Genomic DNA, 24,160 nt, shown 5'->3' on the forward strand with positions numbered 1-24,160 from the left:
ACTTTCATTTAAATACAAAAAAGAGCTCACAGAAAGGAGAAGGTTGGGGGGAGGGGAAAAGGGAAGGGCTTGCCATTACATTGAACCACAGGGCATGCAGCACCCCCCCAACCCCAGACCCCACCCAAGACTCAAATGTGCCTCCTGCATGTGGAAGAGACCCCCCAGCATGTGCTCTGATCCTCGAGAAAACACCAGGAGGACCCACTACGTACATGTGGGTGGTTTCCTTGCCATCACCCCCCCACCCCTTTTCTTCTGCTAATTTCTCAGTTTTAAATTCTTTCCCCAAATGTTCCCTCCTTATTTGGCAATACAGTTACCCTTATAAGCATTTGAGGTGAGGAGACCCTGAGAAGATGGGTGTTTTCAAATGGCCTGAGATACTTTTCAGAAAACAAAGCCTCTTATCATCTTTACTGGAACAGAATCCTCTTCAAGAATAACTAGGAATACCCTCATCCCCATGGTATTAGGTATGCTTTCACCCCCCACCCCAAACTCCTCCTTTTTAGGAATCAGCAGACTTGAAGTAGAAGAAGCAGAGAACAATGCTTAGCCCCCAGCAAAGGTGTAGGACCCCTCCCCACAGGCCGTGATAACTTGGCAGAGACTGAAGCTTACTTCAGCCTAGCTGGGCACTCTACCCACACTCTGTTCTCTTCTCTGAATGCATTCACTTAGATGTGAATAAATTATATTCTTTTTTAAACATTTTATATTGTGGTAAAATATACATAACATAAAATTCACCATTTTAACCATCTTTAAGTAAATATAATACTTCAGTGGCTTTAAGAACATCCACACTGTTGTGCAATCATCTCCAGAACTTTCTCATCTTCCCCAGCTGAAACACTGTACCAGTTAAACATTAAGTCCCCATTTCCTCCTCCCCCAGTTCCTGGCAACCACCCTTCTACTTTCTGTCTCTATGAGTTGACTACTTTAGGTACCTCATATAAGTAGAATCATACAGTATTTGTCCTTTGTTGACTGGTTTACTGCACGTACCATAATGTCTTCAGGGTTCACCCATGTTGTGGCATGACCGAACATCCTTCCTTTTTAAGGCTGAATAATATTCCATTGCATGAACATATCACATTTTGTTTACCTGTTCATCTATTGATGGGCAGTTGGATTGTTTCATATTCTTAATTTAATCCTAAAATTTAAGACATACAGATAATTCAAATTCGATTCAGTTTATTGAGTATTGTGAAAGGTACAGAGGAGAATCCAACATGGTACCTGCTCTCAAGGAATTTTATGCCAAATTAGGAAAGTAGCAAAGAAAGAAGTGAAAGTAATAGCATTTGCTCATTGCTTTGCCCAATCACTGCATGTACTGCTCACAACAACCTTGTCCGATAGATGATATAATATCTGCATGAGAGTGAGAAAATGAAGGCTCAGAGACCTTAAGTTGTTACAGAAAACCGAAGAAGAACAAAGCAATACTTAGAGAGATGGAGTTACATTTATTACGCACAGGTCCAGAGGAAAATGTATCTCAAATTCTGGGCCCTGACATGCAGGAATTCTCCCTATTTATGATTTTACCTTCTTTGTCTCCCAAATATGGAGTGTTTCCAGCCCTCTCTTGCAAGTTCTTAAAGAGCCCGTATGTACAGGGGCCTTGAGACCTCTACCAGAGGCCTGGCCTGGCGCCAGCACTGATGACCTTGTCTGGGAAAGTTCAATAGCTTAGCTGAAGTGGGAGTAGTCTTAGCAAGCAAGAATTTACAGAAGCCAATTAGCAAGGTTAAAATTTCAAACAGCAGTTTTCATATAAGATGGATGCTTCAAAGTAACCACCTCCAAAGTGATGAGACTGGGACTCATACCCACGTCTTGGATTCAGAATCCTGCATATATTCCACTAGATATGCTGCTCCCTCTGGTGCAAGGCAGAATGTGACAAAGCCTGGGAGAAGCTACAGGAAGGTCAGAGGGGAAGAGAAGAGATGACCACCCTCCCGAGGGGAGAGGCTCGTTGCAGACAAGGTCTTGCAGGTCAGGACGGCTTATATTGGACATGGATAAAGGAGTAGAGGAAACTGCTTGAGTTGAGCAGTCAGGAAATCTCAGTGCATACTGGCGGACCAGTGCAGTTGTTGAACATAAGGCTAGAAAGCAGAGAGGGGCGAAATATTGGTCATATTGGAATGCTAGCTTAAGGAGTCTGAATTCCACCATGTAGACAATGGTGAACCATTGTAGGTTTTCTAAATCAAGACATAGTTGTAGCTGTGCTTCGGAGAGGTCACCCTGGCAATAATGCATAACAAAGATGGAGGAGGTATAGTTCAAAGGTAGGAAAGCCAATTTGGTCACTGGAATTAGCAGATGAGACATAATTAGTCAGAATGAAAAAGAGGATATGGAGAAGAGCAGCCTCTTAGCAATGGGGATTACAGAACCTGGCCACTGATCCATTATGAATGGTGACCCTTCATCCTGGTTTGTGTGGGACACCTGTTTTCCTGGTGTAATTCCTAGCAGCATCTCTTCCCTCTCAAACAGGTCCAAGTTTGGACAGTAAAGCATATGATCACACTAATTATGAGGAGTAAGAAAAAAAGATTCAAAGGGAACTTGCAAAGATTTTGAACCTGAATTAATAAGGAAGGTGACATCAACTTTAGAAACACAGGAGGGAAATCAAGTTTTTAGAAAGATGAGGAGTTTGGATGTGGACATGCTGTTCTTGCTGCTGAGGTGAGGGTTATTTGAGGGAGATGAGCACCTTGCCCGTGGACTTGCGCTGTATCACATGAAGGAAAGCATCATTGACCTAAAAAAAATTCCCAAATTATGTAGAAAGATTTGCATACATGTACATTTCAACAAACATTTGTTGCTGGTTCAATTCTTAAAATAGCTAAAGTATTAGATGTGCCTTCAATGAACTATATATAATTAACTATGTGACACTAACTAATCACCATAAACACAAAGGAAAACAATAATATTTACGAGTAACCCAATCTCAGAATTTATCTGTCTACCCTATAATTTTCATTGTTGTCATATAATTAACAGCAGGTAAAAAGTCCTCAGGCCCTGGCCAGTTTGGCTCAATGGATAGAGCGTCAGTCTGCGGACTGAAGGGTCCCGGGTTTGGTCTGGGTAGGGGGCACATTGTGGGCTCGGTCTCCAGTGGGGGGGGGTGGTGGAAGGCAGCCAATTGGTGATTCTCTCTCAGTACTGGTGTTTCTATCTCTCTCCCCCTCTCCCTTCCTCTTCGGAATCAATAAAAATATATTTTTTTAAAGTTATCAGGCCTGTCCATACTTTCCTGTAAAATCTATGTGTTCTAGGTTTTTAAAGAATGGAACTACTGGTAGAAGGATCAGTAATTTAATATTTTACAGTTTTTATCTTTTTATTATCCTGTTTCCAGTGTGCCTGAAATTGCAGTTCTATCTCCAATTATTTTTAGAAGTACAAGTTATAAAGCATAAGTTAAAGCGCAGCCACAGTAATCAAGACAGAGTGATATTGATTGTGAAAGAATAGACAAACAGGTCAATGGAACAGGCCCCCACAAATACAGTCAGCTAATCATTCCACAAAGGAGCCAAGGCAATTCAATGAAGAAAGGGTAGTCTTTTTAAGAAATAGAGCTGGTCGCTGGGACCGGTTTGGCTCAGTGGATAGAGCGTCGGCCTGAAGACTGAAAGGTCCCGGGTTCGATTCCGGTCAAGGGCATGTACCTTGGTTGCGGGCACATCCCCAGTAGGGAGTGTGCAAGAGGCAGCTGATCGATGATTCTCTCTCATGGATGTTTCTAACGCTCTATCCCTCTCTCTTCCTCTCTGTGAAAAATCAATAAAATATATTTAAGAAATAGTGCTGGAATCACTGGACACCTCATATGAAAAATGAATCAAGATAATGCCCTTTTATCTTTCATAAATATTAACTTAAAATGGATCTTACATCTTGAATGTAAAAGGCAAAACGGATTATTGTAGCAGTGGACGAAGTCAACCTTTTTGTGCATCCTAGCGAAGGGATCTAGGCCCCTACACAGCAGTGAGTCAGGAACCAGATACAGAACCAGGAGCACAGATGGAACTTTAATAGACAGCACTGCATGAAAATTTCAGAAACAGAATAAGATCTACAGCACAACCCTGTGCACTCATTTGTTTATGTAACTTAAGACCAACTTGGGGGAGGCAAAGGTGTGGGAATCTCTCTGCAGCCGGTGCCAAGAGCTTGTGTCTTTTGGGGCTCTGTGCCTCACCAAGCCCTTTCCAATCCATACAAATTTAGCCTCGTTCAGAGGGGCTGGAAGGGGTCTAAGAAAGATGTTTGAAACACTAGTCCCCACCCATCAATCCCTCAAAGCTACGTCTCTGGTGACTCACAGCTGCCTCACTCTCCCTGCCAGTTAGAAGTCACTTGTTCCCAGAAACCTATCATAGCCCAACAACAAAAATACTTGGGGAAACAAACATAATTCGAGATATTGATACTTTTTTCTCCTGGCATCCTAGAGAAATGAGGAATCTCTTACCAATAAAGGGTAACACAAAAAGAAAATAGTCACTTCAGATGCTAATATGTATTGTTAATCATTTTGCACAGAAATCTTTATTAGAATGTAGCTCCTATTTACCTGTCTTCTTTAACCGATAATGGGGGGGGGGGGGGGGGGCGAGGGGTAGGGAGTAATAACCTTTTATAACTTTTTTGTTCCATGACTTGGGAATCTCATCATTTTGACTATCCATTATTTTACCTCCTGTTTTGAAGTTTTGTTACTTCTATGTCCAGCTGCCACTTCCGCTGTGATTCAGATGCTTCTAAAAATAACCCAGCTCTGTCCCTTCCCACCCTGTGGTTTCTATCTGGGCTGGGAAAACAGACAACCAGTGATGTTAAGGACAGGATGCTTAATAATAATCATAAGGCTTGAAGTGAAAGACTAAAAAAGCAAAGTGCAGGGCTTTAAATCAGTGTTTTGATAGCTAATTCAGTTAGATGCCTGGGGATATTTTCCTCCTGTATTGTATTGTACAGGCTGCATCTCAGAGAGGGATGATGCCCAGGCAGATACATAGGCCGTGCCCAGAACCCCTATTCTCTGCCATGCAGTGGATGCAACCATAATTAAATTTGTCTCTGTAGATATGCACCCTGGAATTTGGAGTCAGGGTGAGGATACTGCTTTTGTTTTAAGGTCTGCTGTTGGAGTTTTTAATTAGCTCATCAAGCAGGAATAATCAGAGTAACCTATAGTTCCCTAAATACATTATGCTGATTCATGCCTCCCATTTGAAACCAGATCTTCCCCCATCACTGTACTATCCAGAGATCTTTCCAACTAAAAAATAAGTTGTTTAAGTCTTACTTTTTATTGATTGGCATACAGAATGTACCCAGTGAATGTTTGATGAATCAAGTAAACTCATGAATGAATGAATATATCTGAGACTGAGTGGGACTGTTTTTAAAAGGTAAATACATTTAGTTACTGATACACTGTCACAGCTGAAGTATATTCATCATATCATTGTTCTGATACAAGTTGATCTGAACCTTCTTTTATAAGTCACTCAACGCATTTCATCAAAAAAGATACAGATGGCAAATGTGCATATGAAAAGATACTCAAAATCATTATGCACTAGGGAAATGCAAATTAAACCCACAATCAGATACTACTCCATACCTATTAAAATGCCTATCATTAAAGAAAGCAACTGTCAACAATAAATTCTGGCAGATGAAAGTAACAAAAACTCTCCTACACTATTGGTGGGAATGTAAAATAAGACAACCACTTTGATAAAGAGTTTGGTAGTTATTAAAAGATAAATATAGAGCGACAAACCAAGTACAGTCAAAATGCTGACATTTTCTAACGAATAGTGATACTGGAGCACCAGTTTCTAATTGAAAACACACACACACACACACACACACACACACACACACACACAGTAAACCTATGTTATATGGATTTTGGTAGGAATGCAATAGGAATGGCCTCATCTTCATGGGCTGCAGAGACTGCAAAAGAATTGCTTCCCAGTAACTGAGGCCTGGAGAGCGAGCTGCCAAGAGTCAAGCTTGCCCCTTCTAACATCAACATTAGCTATTCGTAGGATTCCACACAGATTTCTTTAAATGGACATTCTTATCTAATGATGTTATCTAGCCACCATTGAAACTGGGAGAAAGGGACTGCTCTTTAAGTAAAGCCAAATAAATGTCTGTGTGAATTTGAAAGGAAAAAGTTAAGCATACACTTAGCACATGTCCCAGAAATCTAAGTCCTAAAATTTGAAAAACAAAATAAAACATGTCTAGACAAAAAACTCCAACATGAATGTTTATAGACAATTTACTTAGAACCACCCAAAACTTAAAAATATCCCATTAACTGATAAAGAAACAAGTGGTGGGTACATCCATACAATGAAATACTATTCCGCAATAAAAAAGAGCAAACTACTGAAACATGCAAAAGCATGGGTGAAGCTCAGAAGCATTATGCAAAGCTGAAGAGGCCAGACTCAAAAGGCCATGTGCTGTATGATTCCACTTATATGACAATCTTCAAAAGGCAAAATTACAGGGAAAGCAAACAGATCAGTGGTTGCTAGGTTGGGGGGTGGAAAAAGGGGATGGTTACAAAGGGGCAAAAGGGAACTTTTTGGAGGGATAAAAAATGTTCTATGTCTTGATTGTAATGAAGTAGTTACATGACTATATATGTTGGTCAAAACTCACAGCGAATTTTACTCTGTGTAAATTATACTAAAAAAAAACAAACACCTGACTTTAAGAAAAGTCAAGCCATGGAAATAAATAAATGTTCAAAGTTAAGTGTCAGCCTGGGTTCCTTAGGAAAAAAGCCTAATCAGAATGTATGCCCTAGTGCTTCCTTGCTACCTAGGGAAGCCAAGGTGAGGGGGAAATTGCAGTGAATAGTGGAAAGAGAAGATGAACTACACAATGTGTTCACTGATTCTGAAGTGGCCATTGCTACAGAGGGACACACCCTGGTTGCTGTTCACGTGGGACTCCTCCAGAGACCCAGAGGCCATATGAAACCCACTGCATGTCAAAACAATCCATGGAGATGAGGAAAAGCAGCAATCTATCTCAGATTCTGGTGTCAGACCAATGTGGACTGGATTCCAGTTCTGTCACTCACTATACATTATTGGTCCGGTGCCTTAGCCTCTACAAGTGTTGGTTTCATCATCTGTAACAGTGAATGGCGAATCGCACCAGATGTTACCAGGGAAGTAAGTTAAACCTCGGCCCTTGAGTTTGGCTAGGAAAGAATTCAGAGCCAAGAACTCAAATACAAGCAAAAGTTAATTTAGAAAGTCACAGAAGTAGAAGCAAGCTATGGAAGAAGTAAGCCAGCTGAGCTGCATGCACTCAGGAAATAAGTTACAGAGGCAAAGGGGCCCTTGGAGCTGAAGAGAAAGAAAGGCAAAGCAAACAGGCCTGGGGGGAGAAGAGGGGAAAGGTGCAGGTGTGCTCCAGAAAGAACACACCAGGGGAAAAAGGGGTGGGGAGAGGCACAGACATGCTCAAGGGAGAAAGAGAGAGAGAGAATGCACTGGGTCCTTCATCTTAAGGGGAGTATGACCAGCAATATGCTAGGGAAGAAAAGGTCACCCTAGGGGCAAGGTCCCACCCTACAATACTTGTTTTCCCAGTTTTGCCCATTGCTAGGCACCCTGGGCTTTCCACCCTGCACTCTGCTCATGTCTGTCTAACTGCCTACTCTAACATAACGTGGTAAAAACGACTTATTCCTCAGAGCTGTTATGAAGATTAAATGAGAAAATGCATGTACTTAGCACACTTCTTCACCCATAGTTAAGCACCTAATGTATAGAATCTGCCATTATTATTATTATTATTATTCTAAGTGGTTTGCATATTGAAAACAAAAATAGAAGAAATAGTAAATGGATGGTGTGTGAATGAGATACTTGAAATTGTTAGGGAGCAGGGCCTCCAAGAGCCCTGCTCCCTAACAGGAAGGTCCACAGAGTGGGAAGAACTAGAAAAATCCTACATGCACAGCCCTCATGGGAAAAGAAAAGGGTAAATGGAAACTGACAGGAGGTTAGCAGTTGGATAATTCATGTTTAAGAGGAGAGATAGCATTAATGTGGGTAATCTGGCTTTCTTTCATGCCTGAGCAGCGCCCAGAGCACATCAATGCAGAGAAGAGACAGTTCTGCCCAGTCGCCCTCATTCACTATCAACAGCTATACCTGAGCCTCCGGTAAAGCAAACCTCAGTTGACAAGTCATGTGATGAAAGCCACAAGTTGGAAGGAGACTCAGAAATGTTAAGCTTTGCAAGTTTTAAACCACAAAACCTTTACTTAAGAGAAAAATGTAAGTAGAAAAGTAAAAACTTTTCTGCACCTACTTCAGCCCCAACACAGATGGGGGCCCAGAGGCCAGCAAGCTCAAGTCTACACCTGCCCACCTCCAAGACCCAACTGTGGCTCTGGAAGTATAGTTTGAAAGCCACTGTTATTGTCCTGCCCCTCAATTTTAGAGACGTGTTGACTGGAGGTCAGAAAGGTGAGAACTCAACAAAGGTGAACACAGAAGAGACCAAAGCTGGAATTAGAATCCAACCAGTTTTCTGATGGCCAGTGGGTTATCTCTATTGCACTGAGCGCTGCCTTCTTGACTGACATACCAAGGAGAGAAAGAACCGTGTTTGGGAAGAATGCACTTCATCATGGGGAAAAGAATGTAACTGGAAGGCCGCTGAACAGTGAAGTCTGGCCTGACAGCTTGGGCTCCACTAATCTGCATATGAACAAAACATCGCCCCCATCCATGGCAGACTAGAGTTACCAAAACAGTTTTTTGAACATTAAAACAAATTAAGCCAAAGAAGAAAAGAATTCGCACTGAATGCCTAATAGATTTGCATAAGCAACGATTTTGCATATGCATGCGCAAATTACACTTTGGAGGAAGTTTAAGCCACATTAATGGGACTGTGGGGGAATGTAAAAAAGGAGTGAATAGCCAACAGAATTAACTACAGTGACTAATGGGTGAATTATACTCTTATGATGCTGGGCATGATTTAGTGTTTGTTCACAGAACTCCAGCTTAGATCATCTGATCGTACTTTAAAGTGTCTGTATTTTAAAATCAAAGGTTAAGTGCTTCCTTCTTAGCCTTGTATGTTGTGGAGTTCAGAGTTCACATCAACACGGGTAAATCATTTCCTAAAGTACCACCATGTCTCTTTGTTTGGGATACCACTAATGTAGAAAGAGCCATCAAAATTCACCACCTGCATGGGCCTCACAGGTCCTGCTTCTCAGGCGGCTCACTGGGCTCAGGCCGGACAACCCAGAGGACTGGGAGAAATCCTGTGACCAGCCTGAGAGACCCGTTATTCCATGGAGCATGTTCACCTTTTCATTCCAAAATAGGAGGATTTATAGTATCTGGACAGAAGCTGTTTGGTAGCTTGACACAGGTTACTTCCTGGCCTTATCCACACCACATTCCTTAAGAGCATCTCACCTCCTCCAGCTTAAAAACCTTTCCGACGTATGGCTGTGTGCGCCCTTCCTGGCAGTACTGGAGAGCTGAGGACAGGCTCCTGGAGAAAACGGGGAAGTTCCGGTCTTGGTATCGGCCCCAGTACACACCCATGGCAGAGATATTCTTCAGGAGCAGGAGATTGGCCGGCACGGAAGCAATGGTTCCTCCAGCAAAACCCACCACCACGATCCTGCCCTCCCAAGCCAGGCTGAGGAAAAAAGGAGAAGGAAAAAAAATTAAAACAATGTACACTCACATCCATTAGGATAGCAACTATTTAAAAAGAACAGAAGAGAAAAGAAAAGCAGTGTTGGCAAGGATGTAGAGAACTGGAACCCTCAGGCACTGTTGGTAGAACTGCAAAAATGGTGCAACTGCTATGGAAAACAGTATGGAGCTCCCTCAAAAGAATTAAAAATAGAATTTCTATGCAATCCAGCTATCCCACTTTCTGGTCTAACTTCAACAGAACTGAAAGCAGGTTCTCAAAGAGATATTTGCACACCCTATTCATAGCAGCGCTGTCTGTGATAATCAAGAGGTATAAGCAACCCAAATGTCCATCAACTGATGAATGGATTAACAAAATGTGTATATACCTGACAATGGAGTATTATTCAGCCTTAAAATGGAAGGACTTTCGCCGAGACCAGTTTGGCTCAATGGATAGAGCACTGGCCTGCGGACTGAAGGGTTCCAGGTTCGATTCCGGTCAAGGGCATGTACCTTGGTTGCAGGCACATCCCCGGTAGGGGGTGTGGAGGAAGCAGCTGATCGATGATTCTCTCTCATCGATGTTTCTAACTCTCTATCCCTCTCCCTTCCTCTCTGTAAAAAATTAATAAAATATATTTAAAAAAAAAAAAAAAGGAAGGACTTTCTGTCACATTCTCTGACATGGATGAACCTTAAGGACAGTATGCTAAGTGAAGTAAGCCAGTTACAAAAAGGCAGATACTGTACGATTCTACTTATAACAGGTGTCTAAAGTAGTCAAATTCATAGAAACAGAAAGGAGAATGGTGGTTGCCAAGGGTTTCAGGGAGGGAGGAATGTGGGGGGAGCTGTTGTTTAATGGGTGCAGAAAAGTCCTGGAGGTCTGTTTCACAACAATGTGAATCTACTTAACACTACTGAACGGTACACTTAAAATGGTCAATATAGCACATTTATGTCACATAAATTTTTGCCATAGTAAAGAATTTAGAATAAAGTAATGAAAAAACAATGTACATTAATTCATACAGACAAAAAGTAAAACAGCTTCCCAGGGGCTTGGGAGGGGGAAACAAGGCAGTTATTCTTTAATGAACACAGAGATTTTGTTGGGGAAGGTTACACAATGTTGTGAGCATTCAATGCCACTGGATTGTACACTTACAAATGGTTAAAATGAGAAATACTAGGATATATATATATATATATATATATATATATATTTTAACCACAATTTTTTTTTAAAAAGAAACATGTATTAAACCTCCAGCTAGAAATTCCTCTTGATCTAACAAACTGTCAGGGGTGACCCATCTTGTATCACTTTGGATCTTCAGTAGGGAACTATCAATATAAATATAAGCCAAAAGCGAGGCATTAGAGGAGGCAGAGGAAGTAGCCAGTTTTCTAAGCAGGCCCACTTTAGAATCAAAACTGTCTGTTTAACTATGCCACTACTTTGTGGAAGGAAACTTGGTGTAAACAAATGTCATTCCATATGCTGTGCTTGGAGACAACTCAGTTTGAAGCCCTTGAACTTAGGAAGCAGGAATAAGAAGCCAGATACTTTAATGAAGCATCATTTGCTTTACACGAAGACTCACCTCAGGACTCCTTTAAGTTATGTGCTTCTCTGGAGAGTTTTGAACAATCAACAAAAAATTCGAGTGGCAGTTTCCTGCAGCTCATTGTGAGAAGTACCATACAGTGAGTGCTAAGCAGTGAGTTATAAAAATACAGTTTGTAAACATCTTTGATATGAAATATGTGCATGTTGATTTGGTGATTTGCTTTTCTTCTTTAGAATGGAAATGAGAAGCTGTTGTCAAAACACTGTTATCCAGAAGGCAAGTGACTACTAGTGGCTCTCTGTCCTCCATTTAGTCAACACACTCTCTCCTTTGCTGCTTCTCCAAGCACCATCCTGTACACACTGCAGGGACACTTGGGGGCTAGAGCACCAACTGGGTCCGTTCTCCCCTCCCCCACCATGGATAAGCTGCTCTCTTTGCTTCTACAATACTTCTACTTTACACTGACATAAACAACAAAATTATGCTTGCCAGGATGACAGGAGAAATGAAACCCATGTTACAAAGAACTCCTGAGTCTCTGGTTAAAACCGGAATGAAAATTGATGTAGAGACAACCAATTCTCCGGTGATTTTTAAAAAAAAATAAAACAAATCAAAGGGATATCTAGCCTGCTGGCTACTTCAAAATCCAGCAAGATCAAACGAGTGTGCACAGTTAACATCTGAACAATGATCTCCTCAAGAATTACCCACAGCATGGACATAAAGTGGTTAGTGGGGGCAGGCACAGCTGAATTGAACACATGTATAATTTCTAAAGCATTAGATGTTGCCAACTAGAGAGTCTGCAGTCATTTCTTGGATATTTTCCAGTGGGATATTTTGTTGTTGCTATATTTAAGCATTTCCTGATTTCCCCCTCCGCTTCTAGTTCTTTCCTCGCCCCCACTCAGCTGTTCTCGTTGGTGCCAATGCCTGCAGAGAAGTGAGCAGCGAAGACGGAAGAGTAGCAAGGCCAGGAGCGGCGGAGGTCCGGGAAGGTCCCGCAGAGCCCCAGGTTGAGCCCACTTTGGAAAGACCCCTCCACGTACCTGCGGAGAGCGTCCAGGAAGATGTCTCCCCCCACGGTGTCGATGACCACGTTCACCCCGCCACTGCCCACCAGCTTCTTCACTGCCTCCTTCAGGCTGCCCTGACTGTAGTTCACGCTGGACTGTGCGCCCCTCTGCATGGCCAGCTGGCACTTCTCGTCGCTTCCAGCGGCAGCTATTACCTGCATAAAGAACACAAGGCTTCTGAGTCTCAGAATATGTCCTAAGGAGAGCTCATGCCATCCAACCAATCTGCAACCAAAGGGTGCTAATCAAGGAAACCAAAGGGACCTTGCTGACCTAGCATCAGCCTCAATCCAATGCATCAGCCCCAGCACACAGCACCAATGCATTGGACCCTACATGCCCCATCATGGGATCCACATGTGATCCCCCCAATGAAGGTCTAGCCAGGAGATGGTTCAGGAGATCCTCGGTAAGTCTTCTCCAAATGCAAACTAAAACCACCATTTGCTAAGCATCTACTATGAGTCAATTAGTAAGGACATGAACTAAATACCAAGCTGCAGCAAAAAACGAGAAAGGCTTTTCAGACAGTGAAACAAGATTTAATGGGAAGATCTGGACAGATACTAACCGCTTCATTACCTAAGGCAAATTACTTATTAAGAACTAACACTTACATAGTATTTAGTATATGCCAGGCAATATTCTAAATTATAGAGAGAGAGTTATATAGAGTATTAACTCAATATATTAATAGCCCACTGATATACATGCTATTATTATCCCCATTTTAGAGATAAAGAAATTTGAGGCAAAAGAACTTAGTAAGTAACTTTAACTTGTCCAAAGTTACCCAGCTAATGGGAGGCAGAACTGGAAACCAAGTCCAGGTAATCCTTCTCCAACGTTCATGCTTTAACTTCTCTCTATACTGCCTGCCTACTTCTCTGAGCATCAGTTATCTCATTCATATATTCATCTTTATTTTAAGAATTCAGTGGAATACTACTATATGTAAATCATTTGCAAAACTTGAATAAATTGAATCTATTGTTACACATAAGCAATCACTTATTCTACTTAAACCTCATAAGAATATTATGAGGAGGTATAATTACTTTCATTCTATAGATGGAGACGTAGAACCAGAGAAGTTATTAACGCAGGATCTTCCAGGTCGTAGGTGGTAAAACAATGTATTCAAACCCATTGCTGCCTGACTCCAAAGCCCATGCTTTTCCACTCCATCATGCCTACGGCATGACAAAGATGGCACCAGTGGCTGTGGGGCATACTGTGAGGAGGTCTGGGGTTTGGAAGTCTCCAGAAAAGTTTCAAACACTCAGGTGCCTCGGGGTGCCTTATCACCGGGCAGCACCCACCAGCGCTCTTTGGCCCCAAGATGACTTCCAAAAACATCAGTGGCCTTAAAAGATTCCAAACTCACCCATAACAATTTGAAACTGAAAGCTACCCTGCAGGTCCCGGAGGGCGGTCAGCACACAGTGCCACAGTGGGCAACACCTGACCAGGTCAGGCACCTGATCCCATCCCAGGATTCTCACTAGGTCCTGGGCAGACCTGCTGTGAATCACTTTCCCTCTTGGCAACTCACTTTCTTTATCTGTGAAATAGGGATAATAAACACTTTGCATTACCCATTGCCCAGGGGTTTTGTGAGGATCAGGGTTAGAGACAGCTGTGGCGGCACTGTGACAGCAACACGAAATGCTGTGGATGGAAGATGTTATCAAAATGACCTGTTCCGAGTAGAGAGCACAATGACATTATTTTATTCTTGTTTGCTTTAGCCTAAAACCATTATTGCTGTTTAGATTAGAATCTGAATTGAAGTGAACCTTTCTACTAACCTCCTGTAAGTACTCAAAACAAATGGTACAATTTCATCCGTAAGTGTTAAATAGTCACTGGTTCTAGGCAATTAGACTAAGTGTGGTTTCCCTGCTAAGAGAGGTGCTAAAAGCCCTTGTTTTTTACAGGAAATGTGTTAATATCCACAAGGAGCCTCCTGGTATCTAAGATTGCTTTCAGAACTCACAGTCCTTCCCAAAGGAATTTCATGTGAGAAGGAGAGATGCCACCTGCCAAAATTCCAGACCAATCCAATTATCTCCCAGCCTGTAGATCCTGACACCTTCTGGATACTTCAATTGCATGCTCCATGGGAGCCTCACACTCAACAACATCCAAAACTGAACCCGACATGTCCTCCTGTGTTCTCAATCCCAACGAATGGCAAATCCACAAATTAACCTAGTTTGCTTCTTCCCATTCCATGTCTAATAATAACAGGATCCCTTTTCAAGAGAGTCCTACTGACGTGCCATCACCTCTAACAGGCACAATGCATGTGTAATTTCAATATCTCCACAACAACCCTACAAGGAAAGCATTACCAATGAGGAAACAGAAGTGATTACACTACAGGCAGAGCTAGAATTTGAACCTAGGTGAGGGTAACTTCTAAGTCGTTGTGCCTTCAACTATATTAGAATGCTCTCCAGGGAACAAATTCTCAATTTTCTTCCAATTTAGTACCTCTTGATTCATCACCTCCACTACCCTGGTTCAAGTAGCATCACCTCTGGCTGGGATTGCTCCAAGAGTCTGCCCTACCACCTATGGACTTACACCTGACCTCACCCCATCCTCATTCCCACAGCTTCCAGAGTGCACTTTAGAAATTCAAAGATAATCAGGTCACTTCCCTACTTAACACCCTCATGTGCTTCCAATAAGTGTTCACATTCTCCAGCACCTCCTGATCTTACCTCTGCCCACCTCTACAGAGTCATTTTCCACCATTCTCCTGATCCTCTGCCCCATAGATGCTGTTTGCAATTCCCTGAATGCATCATGTTAATTCCTCCTCCTCTGTCTTCTAATAGGTCCTCCGACCACTAAAATGGCCTTCACTTCACTTTTTCCTCTATTCAACTGCTACCAGTCCTTCAAAAACTCAGCTTAAATGTCCCCACCTCTAAAAATCCCTCTTTTTGTGATACCACTTTCTTTCATTTGTTAAGTCATTCATTCATTAAAAGAAGTTACTGAGTGCCTACTGTGGTCTAGGCACCATGCCAGGCACTGGAACTATAATAATGAACCAAACAGACATTGTCCCTGCCTTCATAAGGATTTCAGTCCAGTAAGAGAGATAAATTATTCTAATAATGACACAAGTAAAAGATTAAGCATATACTGAGATATATAAGGTGTGTACTATGAATGAGAAGTATAAGATGCCCTGACACCATATACAAATAGTGTGGGGGGTGGAGGAGGACTAATATTTCCTGAGGGACAAAGGATACTTCCCTAAAAAATAGCATCTGAGTTTAAATTTGAAGTGTGAGGTGTCGGAAGTTCAGAGCATCACATGTGAAGCGAATTGGACCTTGCAGGTTCCAGTTACTGAAGGGCTAGTGATTTATTCCCAGGACTCCTCCCTCATCCACAGGCAAACAGGTGGCAAGGCTCTGTTCTAGGTAACTTTGCATCCCCGGTGCCTTGCATGTGGTTTCTGCTAAACCAATGAATACATTCCACGTTTGAGAACCATGTTTTGTGGTATAATTCGTTTAAGTGGAGACTCTAACATACGAATACCTTGGCCTGGAGAACATTTGTAGCCACGTCTATCACTGCGAGGCCTGTGGCTCCAGCTGCTGCCGTCACTAGAACAGTTTCTCTGTGACAGGGAAAGACGAACGCTACTTCAGAAACCAGAAAGTATCGAGCAATACAATCTCACGAACATTTTGAAACCAGGACATTTTAAAGCAACAGGAGAACTTTGAGGCCATTTCATTCAACCCTTTATGTGCATCCCTTCCCCAGCCTTTAGGGTTGGGTGGTACTAATGTGGTCCAGTTTTGAAAACTTCCTGGGAGAAATATTCCTTAATATCTCTAGGGAGCCTCTTCTTTTGAGCTACCATTCAATTTCTGCTCCAGAAATTCTGACCTAAATCATTCTCATACTAAACACTGCTGAATTTTAGAAGGTGGTGATCACATAATGGCCACGGGTCAACTAAACCCATCTCTCTGAGTGGGGTGATTCGGAGGCTCTCTGAAAAGAACAGAAGGCAGAGGAGGTAAACCCAGTTAAAGGGGAGGAGGGGGGGAAGACTTCAGCACCTCTGATATTTTAAATATCCCAGTTAAATCCACCCAACCAAGCCTCTCGGAAACAAATACCACAGGCTTCCACTAAATCAGAGGGAAGAACGTATAAATAAAACAACTCTCTAAATATGAAGGCTTTCTAGAAGGTGATATCCCGAGGGTCTGTGAGGGATTTTTCTCCAAATTCATACTGGCCAAGTTCTACTATTCTCTCTCAGACAAAAGGATAGTCCCACCATCATCAAACCCCAATCTCCAGTCACTACTTTCTTTGGCCTTTCCTTAGACAGACCGGACATGAGCCAAAGGTCAGGCAAGGGAGAGGAAAGGGCAGGGCACTTCCTATATCAGAGAAGGATCCTATCCAGCTCTCTGTTGTCTACACAGTCCTTACCCAGGCTGGGTACGTGCCCGATGCTCCAGGGCCATAATAGCAGTACCATAGGATACGGGCAGGACAGCAGCTTCTCGGAGGGGCACCTTTTCTGGAATCTTCCACAATGTCTACAAAAGAAATAACAGTGACCTTAGTGATTCCATACGTACCTGTTCCTAAAGGCTGCTCAGTAAATATTATGATTTGATTAAGGGACTGGTTTGCAAAGGGAAACGCCTGTCAGGAACAAAGCCTAGTAGAAGTCAAAACCAAGCAACCTGTGGCCAAGTTCAAGACTTGGACGCATCAGTCTTCAAAAATCCGCAAGTTGCACCTGCTCAGGAAGGAACCAATCAAACTTATGGAGAATGAAACACTGACCACTCTACTGTTTAATGTTCTTTTCTGAACTGGATGTTAGATATATTTTACCTCAATAAAACTGAGGGGGGAAATATGTACTTGTCTCCAATAGCGGGCACCATTCACATCCTGCCCAACCAGATCTGGCCACTCTGGCTGGCTCCATTCCCAGGGCCTTCTCTTTCACAAGCTCCCGTGGGAGAGAACCCCATTATACCTGGTTTAATACCTCAAAACAGTTTTTCTACCAAAACTACCTAACTGTGGTCCAATTGAACAGCCAGCCAGTTGCTTCCAGGGCTCATAAAATAAGATGTTTTTTCATTAAACCACTCCACACAAAGTCCTGTGCAAGGGCTATCACACCAATACTAGAAAAGGGATTTAGCATTTGAAAGAAAGAAGTGCTTGGCTGAAAAACAAGGTATGATCAAACAAATACAAAGAAAAAGGGGAGGGGGGAGAAGGGCATGAAGAATGGGGGGTAGGTAAAAATTAAAGAAAAGGAAGGAAATTTTTAAAAATACCTAAACATTGGGCGGTACCTGGGCGTGCGTGTGTCTACAGAGTGCGGTCCGGTGTGCGGGGCAGGCAGTGTGCGCGCTCGCCTCTCCGGTTGCGGGTGCGAGTGTGTGCGGGGGCGTGCGGGAGGCAGCCGCTCCAGGACTCTCTCATCATGAGTGTGTCTGTATCTTGCCTCTCCCTTCCTCTCTGAGATAAATAAAAACGTGTTTTTTAAATAAATAAATAAATAAATATACCTAAACATTGATATTGAGAGAGAGGGATACCTTCTGGTCAGTGATACATTCTTCAGCCATTCCATTAAGGCCACTCACGCCAATTACTCGATCTCCCTGAAGGGAAAATATCGGTAAGGTAGGTTCAGATGCATCTATCTTTCTGAATCCATATGACCCCCCAGGTTTGCCCTATCTATTTAGAGTTAATGTTTAATAAATAATTCAGCCTTTTTCTCCACCTCCCCACCAGGATGCCAAGCCAACCTGAGCATATTTTGGACAATGATATGGGTATCAATTAGTATATGAATTTAGATATGAGTTAGAATCCCAGTGTTAATTTTTTTCACAAGAAGCTGAGACTTGATAATTTCCTATCCTCTTAGCCACTGAGGACCTCTTGTTGGTAATGAAAGTTTAATAAAGCAAGGCAGTTCTACTGCCTTCCTTCCCCCAATTCAGAATTCATTTCTCCCCCCTCCATCTCAGTTTCCCTTTGGTGTCTTCTGACAAAGACCAGGAGACACAAAATCCTTTGGCTAAAAATGAGGTGGCATGTTTCTCAAAGCTACATACACATCAATTCTCTAAATTTCAACAAGTTTACCTTTTTCACTGTGCTGACATCTGTGCCTGTCTCCAATACTGTCCCAGAAAATTCCATTCCTAAAACAAATGGTTTTGAGATTAGGTTATCTGTAAAGTCCAGCATCATGGAGGTCAGAAGATTCGTATCCACAAGCTTTCTGAAACTGAGAAGTTTAAGTGCCTCCCCTCACTCACCCAGGGAGGAGGAGAAAGAGTTTTGTGCCCAAATCACAGGAAAGTGAACTTAAGATTTTCATGATCAGCCGAAACCGGTTTGGCTCAGTGGATAGAGCATTGGCCTGCAGACTGAAGGGTCCTGGGTTCAATTCTGGTCAAAGGCATGTACCTGGGTTGTGGGCACATCCCCAGTAAGGGGCGTGCAAAAGGCAGCTGATCGATGATTCTCATTGATGTTTCTAACTCGCTATCCCTATCTCTTCCTCTCTGTAAAAAATCAATAAAATTAAACTTAAAAAAAAAAAAAAAGATTTTCACGATCAAAAGCTGAAAAGCTATAGCAGCCCCATTCTTACCGGGACACAAATAAAAATTTCAAGAATGAGTGAAAGCACGGAGGGACACAGTACTTTTACAGATACACAAATACTTTCGAATCTGATCACTGGGGGCTTGGGCTCCTATAGCACCCCAATTACGATATTCATCATATAGGATGCCATGTCTCCTCTTCTGGACTGTGAGGCCCTCAAGGACATGAACCATATTTATGCATACAGTACTTGGCTCAACTGGATAAACTAGTGTTGTCTGCCCTTTCCTCTTCCACCTCCAAAATTTCTGATTTTAATGATCATACATTTCCCACTTGAGCTGCCAGAGGACTAACTCAATTGAGTATGACATGACATCTTCCCTCTATCCAGTATTTCAGCAAATAAAAACAGAGGGAAATGGTTCCAGCTGTTGAGACACAACCAAACACCCTAAGGCCAAAACACAGCAACTATTTTGCAATTACTATATCCTTAACAGTACATTTCTGTATAAAATATATATATGCAGCATATACATGCTGAACTACACTTACTATACCTGTTTAAATAAATTTCAACAACAAAAATCAATCATTTGTCCACATTTTCAGAATTTAAATGTCATCAAATGGGGCATAATGAAAATCAGAGAAGATAATGTGCTACTAGAAATCTGTAAATTCTTTCCTTCTTTCTGATCCTTTGATAATCAGTTTCTTTGGGAATATGTAAAGAATAAGAGTTTTGCCCTAGCTGGTTTGGCTCAGTGGATACAGTTTTAGCCTGTGAACTGGAGGGTTCGATTCCAGTCAAGGGCACGTGCCCGATTGCGGGCTCGATCCCCAGTGCGGGGCGTGCAGGAGGTAGCTGATCAATAGTTCTCCCTCATCATCGATGTTTCTAATTCTCTCTACCTCTTCCTTCCTCTCTGAAATCAATAAAAAGATATTTTTTTAAATAAGAGTTTTAGCTGCGAAAAAAAAAATTTTTGAGGCAATGTTAAGGAACAAAAGGAAATGACTAGGACCAATTATGACTGGGATCAGAATTCTGATGGACAGAATGATATGTGAGCATACATTTGTTCATTTTTTTAAATATTTATTGAGCACCTACTATGAGCCAGTTACAATGCTAAAATGAGAGATATAATAAGGGTAAGACAGTCAGAAATTTCCCACAATCTAATGCTTTTAATGAGTGGTGAGGCTGACATGTCTGAGAGTCACTGACAGTGGGCAGGTACCACAGGAGTAGAGTCATAGATGGAGCAGCACATGGTTCTGAAAGGATGTCTTCCTTCCCTGCAGCAGGCCCTGGGCCCCTCCATACCTACCGGGTGTGAAGGGAAGTGGGGGCCGTTCCTGATACTGGCCACGGCAAACCAAAATGTCAGCAAAGTTAACTCCACAGAAATGGACATCAACTCTGACCTATAAAGGAAACAGAGCAGAGCAGTACATATCCGTGGAGACAGTAATTGAATTATAGCAAAATATTTACTGAATACCTACTATATGCCAGGTACTGAACTAAGTCGCTATGCACCGTCATGAGGCAATCAATATGGACAATTTCCCTGCCTTCATGGAGCAAAAAGTATGGTAGAGAAGACAGATATTCAACCAAATAACTGTATTTACATGTTAAATGACAACTTCCACACCAAACGTTAAAAATAGAAATATATGATGCTATGAAGGCATAATGTGGGGAGACTTAACCTTTTGGGCAAGTCAGGAGAAATCCTTAAGAAAGTAACACTTGAACTAAGGACAGCCAAGAGTTAAACTATTCAAAATAGGTGAGAGAATCCTAGCACTGCCAAAAGCAATGTCACGTGCAAAGGCACCGTGGTGGGGACAAAAGAAAAACGAGCAAGCCTAGAGCACAAACAGGAGAAAGAGATGGGGTTAGAGAGCAGGGCCTATACCATCCACGGGTTTATAGGCTTTATTTATCATCCTGATCTTCCAGGTAGGAATAATGGGAAGACATGAAAGAATTTTAAGCAAGAGAGTAACATGATCAACTGTCTTGGGAATCAGGAATCACATGCAGGCTAGAGTTAGATCGCCAGCTTATGTTTTAAAACAGCACTGAAGCTGAGGCAGTCCTGCCGCAGTGTAGCCAGCAGTTTCTTTAGACCAGGGGTGGGGAAACTTTTCTTCTGCCAAGGGCCACTTGGATATTTATAACATCGTTCGCTTAATATAAATTTATGTTGCCGTGAAAACTCCTAGATTTATTGAATTTCGATTCTTGCCTGCAGTTGCCTAAAATAGTTTACATATGCAACACACACATGACCTCATGCTACTCCATCTTGCCTCACAGATGATTGGAGGATTCCTGTCTTTCAGCATCTGAGTCCCAGGAAGCTGAGCGGCTGCCATCACGTGCTCACCCAAATAATCCAGTTAGCCCGCAGGTCCCCCTTAATGGCACTCAGGGGCCGAAGCCACATGTCACCCTCTCACCAGGGGTCCCTCACTCACACTGAGGCTCACCGACTGCTGCACCTAACTCAGAAGCGCTCATTCTCCATGCCGGCTGACATTGTGTCACCAGAGGGATCAACCCACAAGGCCAGAGTGGCTTCCCCATTTCACTGGAAATACCCACACCCTAAACCCCACCCACTGCAGGACAGCCCAGGGGGGCACAAGACAAGACACATATTCCAGTGGACGTCGCTGGTTTAGGGGACGAAGGAGGAGGGCAGATAATTAGATGCTGACACCCAAGAGACAGCAACGGATGGGGTCCATGTATCTGCGTTACATCCATACCCTGCAGGTGGCTATGCAAAAATGGTGTGCTAGTCAGAATTCTCTGTTTCCAAGGCAACGACAGCTCCGGGGGCGTTCTGAAAGCGGTTCTCCACTGGTGTTTTGGGGAGAACCACCTTCCTCAGACCTTTCGCCCTTTTGGCGAGCCCTCCATGAATGGGCCCACCGCGAAGCTGTCCCCTGGCTGCGCGCTTGGGAACTCAATCCCATGTGGTGTGTGGTGGCCGCGGGGAACGTGAGAGGGTGTCCATAAGCCCCGGGGACAGACAGGCCAGTCGCCCTACCTCGCGAGGCCCGACAGGGCGGGGGGCGACCTCCTCAATGGCCAGGGGCTGCTTCAACTCGGCGCAGCGCGCGGCGCGGTAGTGGCGGCCGCCGCCCGGCCAGGCCCCCCTGCAGCGGGGGACGGGGCCTGGGTGACTCGGGGTCACCCGCGCCGCTGCCTTTGGGAGCTCAGGGAAGAGTCGGGGAGGGTCCCACCTGCAGGACCTAAGGAAGCACCGTCCCCAAAAAGTCGCCGCCATGTCCCCGCGCAGGGAGTCAGTCCCCGGAGGGCAGGGGCGGGGAGGGCGGGTGAGGGGTCCGGGGACAGGAAGAGCGGACGGCGCCGGCCCCGCCCCCCGCGTCCGGGGGCGGAAGTGGGATAGGCCGCCGCCGCCGAGGACACGACCCGACCCGGCCCTGGGCCAGCCCCCACGCACGGCCGCCCGCACCCCGGGCGCTCGTCCCTAGTCCCGAAGGCTTTCCTGGAGGGGGAGCCCACCGCAAAGGAAAGAGAAAAGCCCTCAAAGGGAACCGATTACCCGAGATTATCCATCTGTTGGCATTTTTTAAAAATGTATTCTATTGATTTTTTACAGAGAGGAAGAAAGAAGGATAGAGTTAGAAACATCGATGAGAGAGAATCATTGATCAGCTGCCTCTTGCACACCGCTACTGGGGATGTGCCCGCAACCAAGGTACATGCCCTTGACCGGAATCAAACCTGGGACCTTTCAGTCAGCAAGCCCACCAGGCTCTATCCACTGAGCCAAACCGGTTTTGGCTCAGTTGGCATTTTTATAGCAAATCTGGGAGCCTGTGAAAACCACACGTGGTGGCATGTAAAGCGTGGTTCTTGGGGTCTTCTGCACGTGTCAAATCCTAAATGCATAGGTAAAGGCTCCCATGTCTGCCTTCAACGCCTTATGAGAGTTTAATGCTGTTTGTTTGTTTGTTTGCTTGTTTGCTAATCTTCACCCGAGGATATTTGTTCTATTGACTTTTAGAGAGAGAGTGGAAAGGAGGGAGAGAGAGAAACATCCTTGTGAGACACACCTGCTGTGCCTTGCCAGGCCGGCATTGCACCTACAAGCCAGGCACCTGCCCTTGCCCTGGGACTGAACCCCTGACCCTTTGGTGCTCAGGGCTCGCACTCTAACCATTGAACTACATGGGCCAGGGCAAAGTTCAGTTCTTGTTACCAATTTCCTCACACTTATAGGACCATTTACACTAAAACTGTGTGGTTATTAAAAATCCAATGTGGAATGAGTTGACCCAAGTCCAAAAAAATATTTCCAGTTAAAGTCAAGCCAAAAACCTGGTAGTTTTCATAGTTCTGAAGCCAGTATTATGCCTGGCACAAGGTAGATGCTCAATAATTGGTTCAGTGATCATGTAATTCCTAGCTGAACAGGTGCACTCGGGAAAAACTAAAAAACATAATGATATAATCTGTGAAGTATTATACAACGGGGTAGACCTCTGTTGCAGCAGTAATCAAATGTCAGCATACTGCCAGTATAAGAGAAGCACATATGATCCTGGGGAGTATGTTTCCTTTGACAGGTAGCTTTAAAGGCAGCGTGATGTCTTTGAAGGACATCTAGTCAGAGTATAGCCTCTCAGGTTCAAGCCCAGCTCTGCTATCTATTTGGCTGGCTTTGACACTGACATCTGATGGTTGTGGGGCCCATTTTTCTCCTCCATAAAGAGAAAACCTTGGGCAGGATAATTCCCACGTTGCTAAATTCTTTCTCTCTTTCTTTCTTTCTTTCTTTCTTTCTTTCTTTCTTTTTTTTTTATGGAAACAAGAGTGCAAGATAGCAAATGACCTGGAAAGAATGACCAGGAGTAGAATAAAAAAGAAAAAAAAAGAGAATAAATATGAAGGAGAAATTAACTTTTTAAAATATATATATATATTTTATTGATTTTTTTTTTTTTTTTTTTTTTTTACAGAGAGAAGAGAGGGATAGAGAATTAGAAACGTCGATGAGAGAGAATCATT

The 24,160-nt window shown here is 43.3% G+C and overlaps 1 protein-coding gene across 1 annotated transcript; it reads right to left on the reverse strand.

The window, feature by feature from the left end:
• Positions 1-1,193: 1,193 nt before the first annotated feature.
• Positions 1,194-22,510, reverse strand: LOC311612451 (quinone oxidoreductase-like protein 2). Its single transcript, XM_084865407.1, has 9 exons — positions 22,173-22,510; positions 20,433-20,529; positions 18,622-18,680; positions 18,063-18,128; positions 16,927-17,036; positions 16,012-16,093; positions 12,415-12,596; positions 9,552-9,780; positions 1,194-2,800 (listed from the first exon to the last, which is right to left on the reverse strand). The coding sequence occupies exons 1-9, from the start codon at positions 22,410-22,412 to the stop codon at positions 2,732-2,734; spliced, it is 1,134 nt and encodes a 377-aa protein (XP_084721533.1). The 5' UTR covers positions 22,413-22,510; the 3' UTR covers positions 1,194-2,731.
• Between the last annotated feature and the right edge of the window lie 1,650 nt (positions 22,511-24,160).

Source organism: Pipistrellus hanaki, assembly GCF_964339955.1.
Source record: "Pipistrellus hanaki genome assembly, chromosome: 18".
NCBI lineage: Eukaryota > Metazoa > Chordata > Mammalia > Chiroptera > Vespertilionidae > Pipistrellus > Pipistrellus hanaki.